Source organism: Polyodon spathula, chromosome 19 (genome assembly GCF_017654505.1).
Source record: "Polyodon spathula isolate WHYD16114869_AA chromosome 19, ASM1765450v1, whole genome shotgun sequence".
In the NCBI taxonomy this organism is placed as follows: Eukaryota; Metazoa; Chordata; class Actinopteri; order Acipenseriformes; family Polyodontidae; genus Polyodon; species Polyodon spathula.
In genome coordinates, this window is record NC_054552.1 from 3,390,434 (window position 1) to 3,403,989 (window position 13,556).

The following is a 13,556-nucleotide window of genomic DNA, read 5'->3' on the forward strand; positions in this document are numbered from 1 at the left end:
TCAATTTGATATCTGAAAAATGGACAGCAGAACCAGCTCAGGGGGATGCAATCAACGGGATCAGCATGATCCAGGAGTTAGAGAGATTTAGGAAGGCTGGTCGGCCAAGTCCTTGTTCCACTGTCCAGCTGGGCAGCAGGCAGGCATGTCCAGGCCCTGCCAGGACTAAGCAGGTGTGATTATATTAACCCTCCTCTCTTTGCTCTGAGGTGGATATCTGTCAGCTACAGACTGAACTGCCCAAATGCATGCTGAGTCCCATCTGTGGAAGAAGACTAAAGCACTAGGTTGCTGCACACTTTGAAAGACACGCTTTGTTTTCAAAACTTAATCTTTGATTTAACAAATAATAACACTCATTTGCTTGAGTAAACTGTGCTTGAATAAATGGCATGTAGTTTGTCTAGTTTTTCCTTTTTATTTCTAGAATTGGTGCCAACTATTTATTAGAGAAGCTTCATCCAGCATTCTATCTCCACACCCATATTTTCAGTCTTGATTTGCCCAGAATTGAATTACAAATAACAGTAAATAATACATACAAAAATACACGTTTAGTTTTATACAGTGTTCTTCAGCACTGTAGATGATGGGGGTTAGTCAGTAGGCATTAATGCAGACCTTGAAAGAAGAACTGATGTTTTTAAAAGAAGGAAAACTGTGCTGCCTAGTGGCATTAAAGAGTCAGAAGATTACTGTTCCTGTCAATGTGCAGGTTACACAATGCCCACATTACAAATCCCCAGCTTGATCTTAAAACGTTAGGCTTTCTATATGGCAAAAAATACCATTCAGCAATGATTCATTTTTCTGTTTACATTTTCACCACTTAAAAACGTACGCATTCTGTACAAATTATTCTGTTGTTATTAAGAATAAAAATATTGATTTCTAAAAATGCGTACATAACGATTCAAGTATTTATTTATTTTTTGCCACGTTAAGTTATTGAGCTTAGGCAAACTTAGTATTCCACATTAAAGTAAATACCTTAACAAGTATATTGAAGGATCACTACAGTAAATCCATACCAGTCCGCCTCCACTGATTTCACACACTTTGTCACATTAGCTCAGCCGATCTTAATGAAAGTGCTTGAAAGAGAACTCGTTCCGAGATTTAAAGTCATACACAGGTTCACTTACCTGGTTTACTTTCATTTGGCTTTGTCTGGATTTCTTCCACACATTCTGCAGGAAACCATCCCATTCGCCCCCGAGCACTACCTTCCCAGAACCCTCCCTCGCCAATACTGAGAACTAGGACAACAAGGAGAAAACAGAGTTACACAGACATTTTAATCACTGTGGCTTAACAGTGAACATTTTCCCCAAACACACATACCTGTATATGACAAATCACATTCCTGATTCATTGGAATATTATCATCACTGATACATTTCTGATGCCCTTACACTTTAAACGGGAGCCCTTAATTAACTCTGAGAGAAAACACTAGTTAATTTAACAAAATGAAAAACAAAGTAACAATTCATTAAAGTGAAACTGTTTTCTGAAAACATCACTAAAGACTGCAGACTTTTCGTGTTTTATTGGCAGGTATTAATATATCCATTCATTAATGTGTTGATTTCAAAACAAGAAAATATGTCCTTCCCTCATCTTTACAATTGAGTAACAATTAATGGTGTGTAACTTCCTCATTGAGCAGTAGATGTACTAAAGTGTTGCGCCGGTCACAATAGTCGCAACCAGCTGCAAACGAGTCGGAAGTCTAGGGTGAAATGTACTAAACATGCGCAATGCTGTTAGCCACTGTAATAAGTTAATAAATAATAATAATAATAATAATAATAATAATAATAATAATAAAACTAAAATCATTTAGTTTCAATTTAAAATAATCTTTTATTTGCATTGCACACTAACATTTGACACTATTATACTGAAATATGTTTACCGCAGTACAATATTCCATAAAGACTTGGCAAGACGTGTTTGTTACACGGTTCCTTGCAGCTTTTCCTTTCAAGAAAACCGACATTAAACTAATGAAGCTACTGCCACCATAGCAGGTTATGAATGTCATCTACAGGATTTGTTACAACTTCGGAAGCACAACATTTGGAAAGCCTTATATGGGTAGGCAAATGTGACACCAACCTTTTACCCTGTCGCCTTTGTATAGAGATATCTCCCCATCTTCTTGAGGATGATATGGCTTCACAACTATAAAGTGTCTTCCCGGCACGGCACTGTAAAGCTTGCGTTTGGGTCCTTGGTAATCCAGCCCTGACAGTGCCTCCTGGTTTGCATTAGGACTGTAGATGAATTCAAAAGTATTACAAATAGGAAAAGCAACTTTCTCTCAAAGTTCAAACATGCCTTTTCATTCCTAAATACCACTCAGAGTATATCAATTTGTAGAAATTATCTGATGCATTTTTTTTTTTATTCACTACAGTTACAACAGCATAGAGACATGTGTTTACTCAAGGCATTGCAAGTTATTTAATTCAACCGATAGGTAACTCAATTGGTGCTTCAAGTACATTCACCATATCTTTTTGATTTGTATATGTTGCAGAAAAAAAAAAAATACATTACAGCACCCTCAGGTGGCAATACACAGAAACACTACTGACCTGCGTTCAAAAACACTGACACTACTGAGAAAGGGAATACAGCATGCTGTCTAAATACTGTATTAGGATAAATCTGCATTCACAGAACACAGTGTGGTTCAATTCAGTTTAATCTATATATACACCACTCTCCAAAAAATATTCAGCTAGGTAGTTTATATGTATTGCTGGTCATTTATCACCAGCTTTGAAGATAATTATACTGGACAGTTTCGATGTATTTAATTTCTGCAGATGTCCCAGTTTTGGGAGTGTGGGAATTAAAGACTTTTTCAATACATTTAAAAACAAAATTAACTAATACAGCAGGGGAGGGTTAGCTAACTCTGAATTATGAAGTGTTAACAGAAATTATCCAGGGCAATTCGGCTAATGCCCCTATGCTTCTTTGGTAGTTAAAAAAAAAAAAAAAGCATCTCAGTTTACCAGATTCTCTTCAATCCGAAATCCCCTATTTCAAATATAACCTCACCGCTGCAACCCAAACGCTGACCAAAGATAAATGGGCATCTACATGCACTCTTGCCAAAAACCTATTTTGCAAAGAGATTGAACCCTAGATATAAGACCCATTCTGGCCGGTCTCTAGTCTGTAGGGATAGCTGTGGTGTGGTGAGGCAAACCAACCATGACGATTTTCCTCCTTAGTGCATGGAAGTGCAAAGACCAATACAGTCCTTCCTGTGGATCCACAGTCAACATTGGCAACTCCAATTGTTGCACTCACCCTGCATTCCATGCTGTAGTGCCTTTGCAAAGCTTACCCCCCGCCCCAAAAACTGTGAAAAACATGTTCAGATTTCAAAGTGGTGTGACTGCACAGGCTGTCACATCAGTTTTGACATTGGCAGGCATCCACCCATAATGACACTTCAGTCAGCACCCAAAACAACACACAAACATCACTTTTGTCAGATCTACCAAGTAGCCAAAAAAGACAGCTTTCCAATACACTGTCTGACATGGCGGCTCTGGAGTTGAATTACCATAGCAAGCCCACATATTGTTGGGCCTGGTCTCTTTACAAAGAAATAATCAAACCAGACCAAACTCTTACAAGGTATCTCTTCTCTAAATATCATTAATACTTAACTCACACTGTAAGTTTAATACATCTAAAAGTTAATGCCATTGATAGTTGCATTCATTTTTCAGCACAGTTCCACTTGTTCTTGTATACATTATTATTATTTGTTTATTTAGCAGATGCCTTTATCCAAGGTGACTTAGAGACTATGTAAATAATCACCTGTATTACCCTGCAGACAGAATCTTAAAATTCAAGAGCACTCTAGTAGGTGAGAAACAGGCTTTGTATCTAAGTTTGTATTTTGGTTTTAAGATTTATAACAGGTGAAAATCCATTCCAGGTAAATGCCATGTGTGATGGAAACATCTGTTTATCGTCAGACAGCCTGACAGAGAAGTGGCCAAAGCGTGTGTGATAAGATAATTGGAATGTCACACTGTATGATCAAATTAGATGCAGAATCTAAGATCCCATTATCACAACAGGGCAATAAAAAAATAAAAAAACTGTGACATCAATCCACTGACATTTTGTGAGCAGCGTAATATTAGAAAACACATTAGGGATGCTAAAACAAGGATGTGTTTGAGGGCAGCTTGGAATGTGTCTCACAAACCTTGCTTTTATTACACTTGCACCTTATAAACTCTTATAAGTTTGTGAGTATACACATTTGTGACCTGGATTTGATTAGCTGGCAAAAGCAATGTCAATCATATCTTTGATAACCTTTTGATGTTTTTCGCTATGGCCCATTTTGTGCCAGTCAACAAAACAAGTGGGTAGAATTGTCCCCAGCTATAGGTAACACTGCATTTCAAAAACCCTTGATTCAGTAACAGCCATGATTCTGATAACACTAAGCTAAAATCCGCTTTTTAAATGCCCTCTTTGTCAAGCATTATGGAAGGTGCATGGATGGCAAGGGAGCTGTTTTAAAATACTAACTGTATCTAATTTACACAATGTTTTAAACCCAGACGGGTCAAAAACTTTTAATTGTGAACCATTTATATTTTATTTACAGAACTGAAGTTCACACTTTATGGTGAGCCAAATAAAACACAGCACTAATGTTATCAAATAACATATTTATATTATAGCAAAAATCGAAGCATGAAGTTCTGATATGAACAGCTTATTTCTCAAATGTTACAATAAGCATTGTGTAGCACATTTCAATTATAGACATTTATAGACATTTCATATGACTCAAACAAAACAACGCTTTTAACAGCTAAAAATTCAATTATTTAAAGCAGTACATATGTGTGCCTAGATGGGTAGTCTAGTTTAAAGTCGTCCTTAAAGTCGTACTCCTTTTCAAAGGTTCCTACAAGCTGAAGAACTGCTTTTAACCTTTCCTTTTTCATTCTAGCAAGTATCTTAAACATTTTTAGCACTGCTTTTTTCACACTCTGACACAGTATCTCGGCTTTTTGACAAGGTGATACTGCCTAGCAGTTTTGAGCTGAAGTCAGCACATTTACACATCTCATACTTCACAGACCAGAACTGTACCGTACCTCTGGATCTATTTAACTATAAACGAAATGCAGAGAAGCTGAAATAGGTAATTATATTCTGGCAATTAAAAAAAAAATGTGAAAAAGCGACTGAACCGCTTAATACTGGTGAATTGAAGGAGCACTTTGTCCATTATCCAATATTCAAGGCATATATCAAGATAAGTGAGCTCCCTTGATACAGAACAGTGTATAAAATGTAATCTGCACCAGTGCAAATCGCCATTGGAATTAGTTTATGAGAACAGGTACTATATTCATCAGTTTCCAACTGTGCAATGTCAATATCAATAGCTTTATTCAAGTTGTTCTTCGTTCTCCCAGTTTCTTTTTTATATCTACACTACCACTGGAGTGTTACAAAGCTGCTAAATAACCCATGTAGAGTCAACACGCTCAGAGAGGGTCTTCTCATTCTTAAGCCAAGTCATTTACCAGCTTGTATGTACTGTATAACATACTACTGGCATAATACTAACCATGAGCTGACTAGAAAAAACAAACACACTTTGTTGGGTTGGGATTGGGTCTCAAAATCCAATTAAATTAATATAGACAGCCTGTTAACATCCAGTTTTTCTCTTGATGCTGTTTCTTGGCTTCATCAGTGTCGGCGCTCTGGATCGGAACTGATTGTCAAGTACAACACATTTCTCATATACCATGCATGTGCATTATAGATGTCCTCTGATCCCCAATTTTAATAAGGGCATCTCCACAGCTGCACTTAGAGAGCTGTGCTATATGGTCTTTTGTGCTATTCCTTGATGTTCTGAGTTGTGCATCAAAACAGCACAGGTAATTAAGAACGTGTCTCATTAAGGACTCACACTGTATTATTAGAGTGTCTATATCTGCCCTTACTCCAGACAGCAACTGCACTCTTTTAACATATGAATATCTGCAGAGAGTTGGAATCAAATCTTCAATCTGGTGTGGGTTTGTGAAATATTGCTACTATTTTTAAAAAATCCAGTCATTTCCAGGACAAAATTCAGGTAGTTGGCCAAACGTTTGTGTTTTACTATTTTTTGTGTTTATAAAAAAAATAATATTTGTGTTTAATTATTTATTTTGGGCCTCATCTTCAAATTATTGGGGAGACATGTATTGATTCTGTATACATCTATGAAGATTTAAGAGGACCATCCTCTTGATTTATTCACTTTAATTTGTTTCTAAAATAGGTCCTTTAATGAATTAATGCTTACATTTGGAGTTTGTAAATGCAGAGCAAACTGACGATAATCAGACACAGCATTACGTAAGCTTCCTCATAATCTGGTGCCAATGCATCTCAATTCTGACCTGAAAGACAATGCCTGAGATTCAGGAAGGCTGCCAACTTGGCATCACTGTAACCAATTATGTGGTGCTTTTGCAAGTGGTTCACTGAATAGTATTTATCATATATAATGTAGTGCTATGAGGTGTGTCTCACATGAAAAGAGCCGTACTGTATAAGTCAAAGTTCCTTTTTTTTTTTGTTAATAATATCATTCTCGTCATTGTCCCACTGAAATGTATGACCCTGGTGAAGCTGACAGGAGTAGATCCAATAACATATACCACAGGATCTCATGATATAATTGTCAGTAAGACTTGAAAAATGTTCCCCAAAAAAAACCTTTAATCTGCCTTTCCAGATATTACAACACACAATTATTACTCTTATTAAAACTACATGACAAGAATGGCAGATTAATTTCTATGCTAATTGGATATGAGCATATCTTCAGTGTGAGAATCACCTGTGGATAATCTACACCTCACTTGACTTCTGACCTCTTTGCCTGTGAATGAGATAGTCTGTATGATACTATGCCAGATTCTCTTTGTTTGAGTTTTTTTTTTTTTTAAAGTATGTTACAAAACTTAAATAGCTCAGAATGTTACTCAGAATGAATTCATACATATTTTTAATTAATGCTAGTTTTGTTTTGTTACTAATTTACGAAAGTTCATTCACACACGTTGGGTAAATGGTTTAAATACATCCCCACTGGTATAGACTGTCATGTTAATTATATCATAGCGGCAGAAGAATGATATGCATTTAATATATAGAACTATTACCTAGGGGGTTTAAATAAATAAAACCTTACAGCTTCAGCAAAATTAGTCTAGGCAAAAACACATAGTAGCTGCAATGAGTCACTGCAACAATCTGTCTTGATAACACAGTTGTTATGGTGTTGTCCTGGAGATCTATATTAAAATTCGGGAGATATCACATTTATTAATTTATTTCACTTTTCACTACTCTTTTCCTTCAAGGTACGTTTCCGTTCTTGAAAGTGCTCAGTCTAGTGCCAAAAATAATAAGAGAAATCTACAGGATACTGTGTGTCTCAATATATGACTGAGTCCATAACCAGTTGAGCAATCAAAAAATCATCCTTCCTTTTCATCGCTACTAGTTTATCCCATCAGCCCCCTCAAAATTCAGATTGAGGCACACTGGTTTTAATGCTGGACTGAACGTGATGATGGGGAATAAATGGCACATGTGAATGCAGTGTAAATAACTGTGTTCAGAATTGTGTTAGTAAATGTTTATGAAATAAAGTTAATAGAGCCAGAACATTAGGGATTGCTCAGTTTGAACTCCAAATGTATTTGCATTCCGCAGAATTTAATTAATTGCCTAACAATTTTGTATAGAGGGCTGTGGCAGTGTGAAAACACTGCACTTAAAACTACATAACTGACCTTTATAAGAAAATAATACCATGGGAATTTCCAAAATGACAGCAAAGTATTTCAACTGGTAGCATTCTGGCAGGATTTTTTTTTTTTTTCTAAGATCAAGGTTGAAAATAAAAAGTCCCAGAATCTATAAGATAGGTGGGTGGATGGATGGAAAGAAATAACTAACTGTGAAAATGAACATTGAACTACAGTAAAGCAATTATATTATTAGAAATGTAACTTTTATAATGCAACAAACAATGGAAGTACAATTCAAGCATGATTAGATACTCTTATTTTGCTATGTTCATGTGGGAATAACATGAGGAAGCTTCACTTACTGTACCAGTAGGCTTACTGACAGTTTGCACTCATAGCTCTGTGAGTCCCCCTCACTCCTGAGTATTAGGCCAGCTGTGGCCAAAGTCAGCCCTTCCAGTCCTGGTCTTTGTTCCAACCCTGTTCTAAATGGTTTAATTGAACCATTCAGACCCTAAAGTAGTTAATTATGTCATTTTACCTGTTAAACCTGGATTGGAATTGCTATCTGGGACTGTGATTGGAAACCCCTGTACTAGGCCTTGCACAGGGAGAGGCTGTGTAGAGATAGTTCTGTACTAATGTATTCCTGATTGTTTGGTTGTTTTGTCCACTGTTCACTGGAGGCAATATTGGTACTGCCATATGTATTCAATTTCAAAACCTGAGCTGGAATGGAAACCAGGCTGCCAAAGTGAAAGGCATGAACTGAACTGAACTGAATACATAAAAATTAAAAACGACAATAACAACAACAATACAAATGTTATATATATATATATATATATATATATATATATATATATATATATATATATATATATATATATATATATATATAAATGCAATCTGACAGAAAATTTTAAAGCATCAAATAGGATTATCACAGCAGCGAGTGTCCTCTTGTCACTGATATCACTAAGCACGAGACGTGCAAAGCCTTCTATATGTAAGTATACACAAGTGCAGCAAACCTGTTTAAAAGGTCTGCTGAGGATACATGTGGACTCTTACCTGATCTGCCTGTGGGGCTGCCTCTTGGCCTCCTCCCCCAGTCGGTTTAATGATGGTGAGCGGCTGCGAGGCCCCCTGCCACCACTCCCGACTGTCTTTACAGTGCCATTGGGGTTGTTCTGCATCTGCTGAAGCAATTGTGGTGAAAGGCTGCGGTGTGAAGATGCTGCTGCTGCTGAGGAGGAGGAGGAGGAGGACAAGGCCGACCAGTTCGGGATGTTATTGATGTTCAGGTTGTTGTCACTGTTGGAGCGCAGCAAGACTCGGGGCGCTGCCAGAGTGTTCTGGGGTCCCCTCCGCCGATTGGTGTAAGAAGGTGCCTCTCGGAAAGGCACTGAACAAAAACAAAAACAAAAGCCAAAGAAAGTTAAAACTCTACTTTCTGCTGTTCACGTCTCCAGCCTTAAAGTAGTAGTTTAAATGAATTTCCCAGGTTAGCCCTATTTGTTTTGTTTTTTCTCAGGGTAAGACGCTTAACGATTTTATGATGTTTTCTATAATTCAGAGTGGTTATGGGTTTGGTTGCTGTAATATTGACTTATTAGCATTTTTATCTAGAGTGAATTTTCCTTACCCATCTTTTAGCTTGCTTGGAGAATGATAATTGCCAGGACAGAGCAGCCATCATCATTCAAATCACGTGACAGCATGACCTTTTAACTCTGCCAGTTCCACCTACTCTCTCTTTGTATCTATCCATAGAAACAAAGAGTCTGTGGACCTATCAGAGCTGAATGGTCACGCTGTCACATTATTTGAATGGAATGCAAGCTCAAAGCAGTTAATGAAAACGCAACTCACTATTGGAACAACAAAACCCCAAAGCATTAAATATGGCAGTAAAGACCCTGAACTAGGGGGATGAAAAACACATTGCAAATACATGTGAAGTTACTTGCTTTTTAAAAACAAACACATGTTCCTACACTTAGCTGTGTGCTGGTACACACATCCCAATGATTATCAGAATCTCAGAAGAACTGCACATTACAGCTCACAACTTTCAATGCCTCCAGTTCATCTGTTCTACAATGAATTACACTGAGTTAACTATCTGTGTGCACTGCACATCTGAAACACACAACCTAACAGCTAGGCAGCAGACACTTAACAAGCACAGTGGCACAAGGACCTCTGATTGACTTTGAGATCAAGCGCAACTCAGTGCATAGTGTTGAGAAGCTATACAAAATGAATTGAACAGGCAGATAAGGGATCTATGAAAACATATAGTATGACAATAAATAAAAAATAATAATGAAAAAATAAAACAGAATTTTGATTATGTAAAAAATATATTAAAATAAAAATGAAATATTTGTTAAGCAACAGTAATCTTAGTTGATTAACCCTTTCTTTATGAAATAGCAGATTTCAGTCAGTATTGTATATAGTATTTACAGTTCTGCATACAAATGACAAACAAAAACAAGCACAAAAAAAGAAAAAGGAAATATCCATTTATATGTAATTTATGGTTACATGTGTGGGTCTCTGTCTACTTCAAAAATGAGGTATATCAAATATAGAATGAATTTAAGAATGAATAAACAAATTACATCTAAAAATGATTCATATCCGCCAGCAGCACTGTGTTTTTTTTATTTTTTAAAGAACGTCAGAGAAATGTAGGTGGGCGTCTTTTCTCAGCTGCAAAATGTATTTTTAACCTTCATTTCATTAAATCAAATTAGACATTTTTAGAACTCTATCAACTAATAACTCAACAAATAACTTCAAGATAGATTACAACACTCCCCTAAACCTTGCATTAACTGTTACAATCATCTTTTGTTTTTGCTTACCAGTAGAAGATTGCTGTCTGTGCCACAAAAAAGGAAACTTTTAAGGTGTAAGAAAGAATTTCTTACAAATACTGGCATCTTTGCCTGCTGTGGGCAATTTCTACTTCAAAAGAACATCTTTTGCATTTTGTTTCTTTTGACAGATGAAAGTAGAATCTCTACACCTTAAGAGATGTTAGTAGCAACTAACTTATTAAACCACGTTTAATCTGCAGATACTAATGAAAAATATTTTATTTAAAATGGTTTAATCAGATAGTTCAATGCCCTGATTCAGGAAGAAAACCCCCTGCACCTGTGTATTAAGAAGACACACATGAGCTAGAAGCATACCAGACCACTGTAAATACATGATTAAAACAGAACACCACTCAGGTATAAGACAAATGGCAGTAGAAACCATTTAAAGCTGCAGCAAGTATTTCTGTGTGTCACATGCAGAGATTTAAAAAAAAAAAAAAATTAACAATAATCTTGCATAGTCAAAACTATGATTCCCATGAACTAAAATTCCCATACACAAAAATGACTGTCTCTCTTTCTTTTTCTCTCTCTCTCTTACCTTCTTTCTTTGTTAAGGCATTCAATAAAGACTTCATTTTCCCCCTTTTCTTACTTTCATTCCAGTCCCTTCAATATAATTTCTTGGTTTAACGGAAAAAGAAAACAGAAGAAAAAAAAAAAGCACAAAAATAATCCCCCGGTTTTTGTGTGACTTAGCTGCATGCACCCTACAAAAAAACAGCTGGTTCCTGGGCACAGAATAATTGCAAGCATTGTTGTGCATGCAGTGCCCAGTGTTCTGGTGACAAAGCCCACCCCACATAATTCTGTCTGTCAGCTGGGAGCTGACTGCGCGCAGACTAGAACTGTTCAAAAAAAAAAAAAAACTGCCTATTTTTTCACAGTATTAATCATGTGAATGTTACCACCACTCTCTTCTTTAACTGGATTCTTTTCCAGCTTTTACAACTGTCAAATTTGCGAATAGGAATGAGCAAAAGGTGAAAACAAACTCACTGATTTTAAGTGCAATACAACTATTAGACACAGATTTTGTTTCATCTATTTTTCAAATGAGATCAATCATATAATTGGTAGGCTTAATACTGTGACAGAGCTACTCACTAAGAAATGTACACTGCACCCTACTGATCTTGTATTTATTTTGCTGTTTTTGGTTTTATATTTCCTGTGATTAAATTACAATTAACTGAAACACTTTCACTTTGTCTTTACCCTTGTTTTCTCAAAAAAAAAAACAACCCTTATTTCCCAATACTACCATGTAATGTTTTAAATTGTATTTAACCCTTCCCTTGCCATAAATGACTGCAGCAGAAAGAAACACTGCTTGTTGCTTGGCAACAGCTTCCTCAGTAGGATCATAAACCCGTCTTTAAAGGTTGCTCTGTAGAGCAATTTTTTTATTTTAGAATAAGGTTTGTTGGGTAGCATTACAGTGTCCATCATTGGCCTAATACAAAGTAAATGAGTCGTCCACTGATGTGTGGCAGTGACTATAGCAAAAACAAACCTGTGTGATTTTATTTCAGTACCATTGGAGTAAAAAACAATAAAATTATAGCTTGAATACAATGAAGTAGAAACTAGTTGGTACACATGATTAAGCATGTTGGTAATTTATTGGAAAATCATATTTATAAATAAATAAAACATTAGATATCTATTTTAGGGTTATGGGGCTAGACAGGGACCCCCTCAAACAGTACCACTAGCAAGGCTTTTCTTTAAACTTGACTAACAGAACACTTTGACTTCTCTCCACCTGCACTGCTATCTGAACCCCGCTGAAACACTGAGCTCCACTCCAGCACTCCGCGGGGTCATGAGACCAGACTGCCCGCTCTACACTGCCGTGATTTATCTACTGCACCAACTAATGGCACGTGATGTGCTGGGCATGCTTGAACCTGACAAATACTGTATGTGTCCTCTATGCAGTATTCAGATCAAATGATATCACCTCCTCTCAAGTAGTCCTGTAAACTTTATTCCCACACTCACAGCTTTAAAAAAAACACACTTTAAAAAAAAAAAAATGTCTATAACAGCCTGCACAATGCACAATCGAGTTAGAAAGACTAAAATATCCTCTGGACATAATTTCCCTGTATAATATACTGTATTTTACATCACCAGACCTGTGTATTGTTTTGATGTTTCTAAAGAGAAGAATGGGATTTCATACCATTTAAAAAACACAATATTAATAACACAACACATTCCAGTCAAGAAATTCTAGACAATGAACATAAATGATGAATAGTGACACAGGCTACTTAAAATAATATATAATGTCTTTAAATTATGAAAAGACGAATGAAATAAACAAAAAACAAAAACAAAAACAGGGACTTTTAGTGTTAGTGCTTGTGAGTACTTTTACTGGGGGGGGGGGGGGGGGATGGGAATGGGAATTTTTTTTGGACAGTTTTGAAACAGCCTAAACTTTAACACCAACTCTAGTATCCTTTAGCTATTGTATGCTTTATAATATGCTTGCTAGATGTATTGTAACACAGAGCTTGCCCTATGGTGTTTCTAACTCTAGGAGAAGCAATCTATGTATAAGTACAGATTTACGCTTGTTTGCATCTGAACTAAAGCATTCTGAAATGAACATGCCTTTAACAGAAAAAAAATACAATACAGGGCATAGTCACTCTTCTTATTCTTATTTCAACAAAAATGTTTTAAAAGTGTATTTTAGAAAAAATAACCATCTCTCCTGTCAAACATTTGAGATGGAAAAAACAAACAAGATTAACTAAAACCAATTATCACATAATTCTGAGCTCCATGGCAACCACTCGCTTCTATT

At 36.3% G+C, this 13,556-nt stretch overlaps 1 protein-coding gene across 1 annotated transcript in view; it reads right to left on the reverse strand.

Annotated features, from left to right (window-relative positions):
* Window positions 1-13,556, reverse strand: part of LOC121295037 (SH3 and multiple ankyrin repeat domains protein 2-like) — a 116,482-nt gene that overhangs the window by 60,199 nt on the left and 42,727 nt on the right. The window contains exons 11-13 of the mRNA XM_041219324.1: window positions 8,907-9,240; window positions 2,125-2,282; window positions 1,146-1,259 (exon numbers count right to left, since the gene is read on the reverse strand). Of these exons, the coding sequence (XP_041075258.1) occupies window positions 1,146-1,259; window positions 2,125-2,282; window positions 8,907-9,240 (606 nt within the window). The remainder of the gene's footprint in view (window positions 1-1,145; window positions 1,260-2,124; window positions 2,283-8,906; window positions 9,241-13,556) is intronic.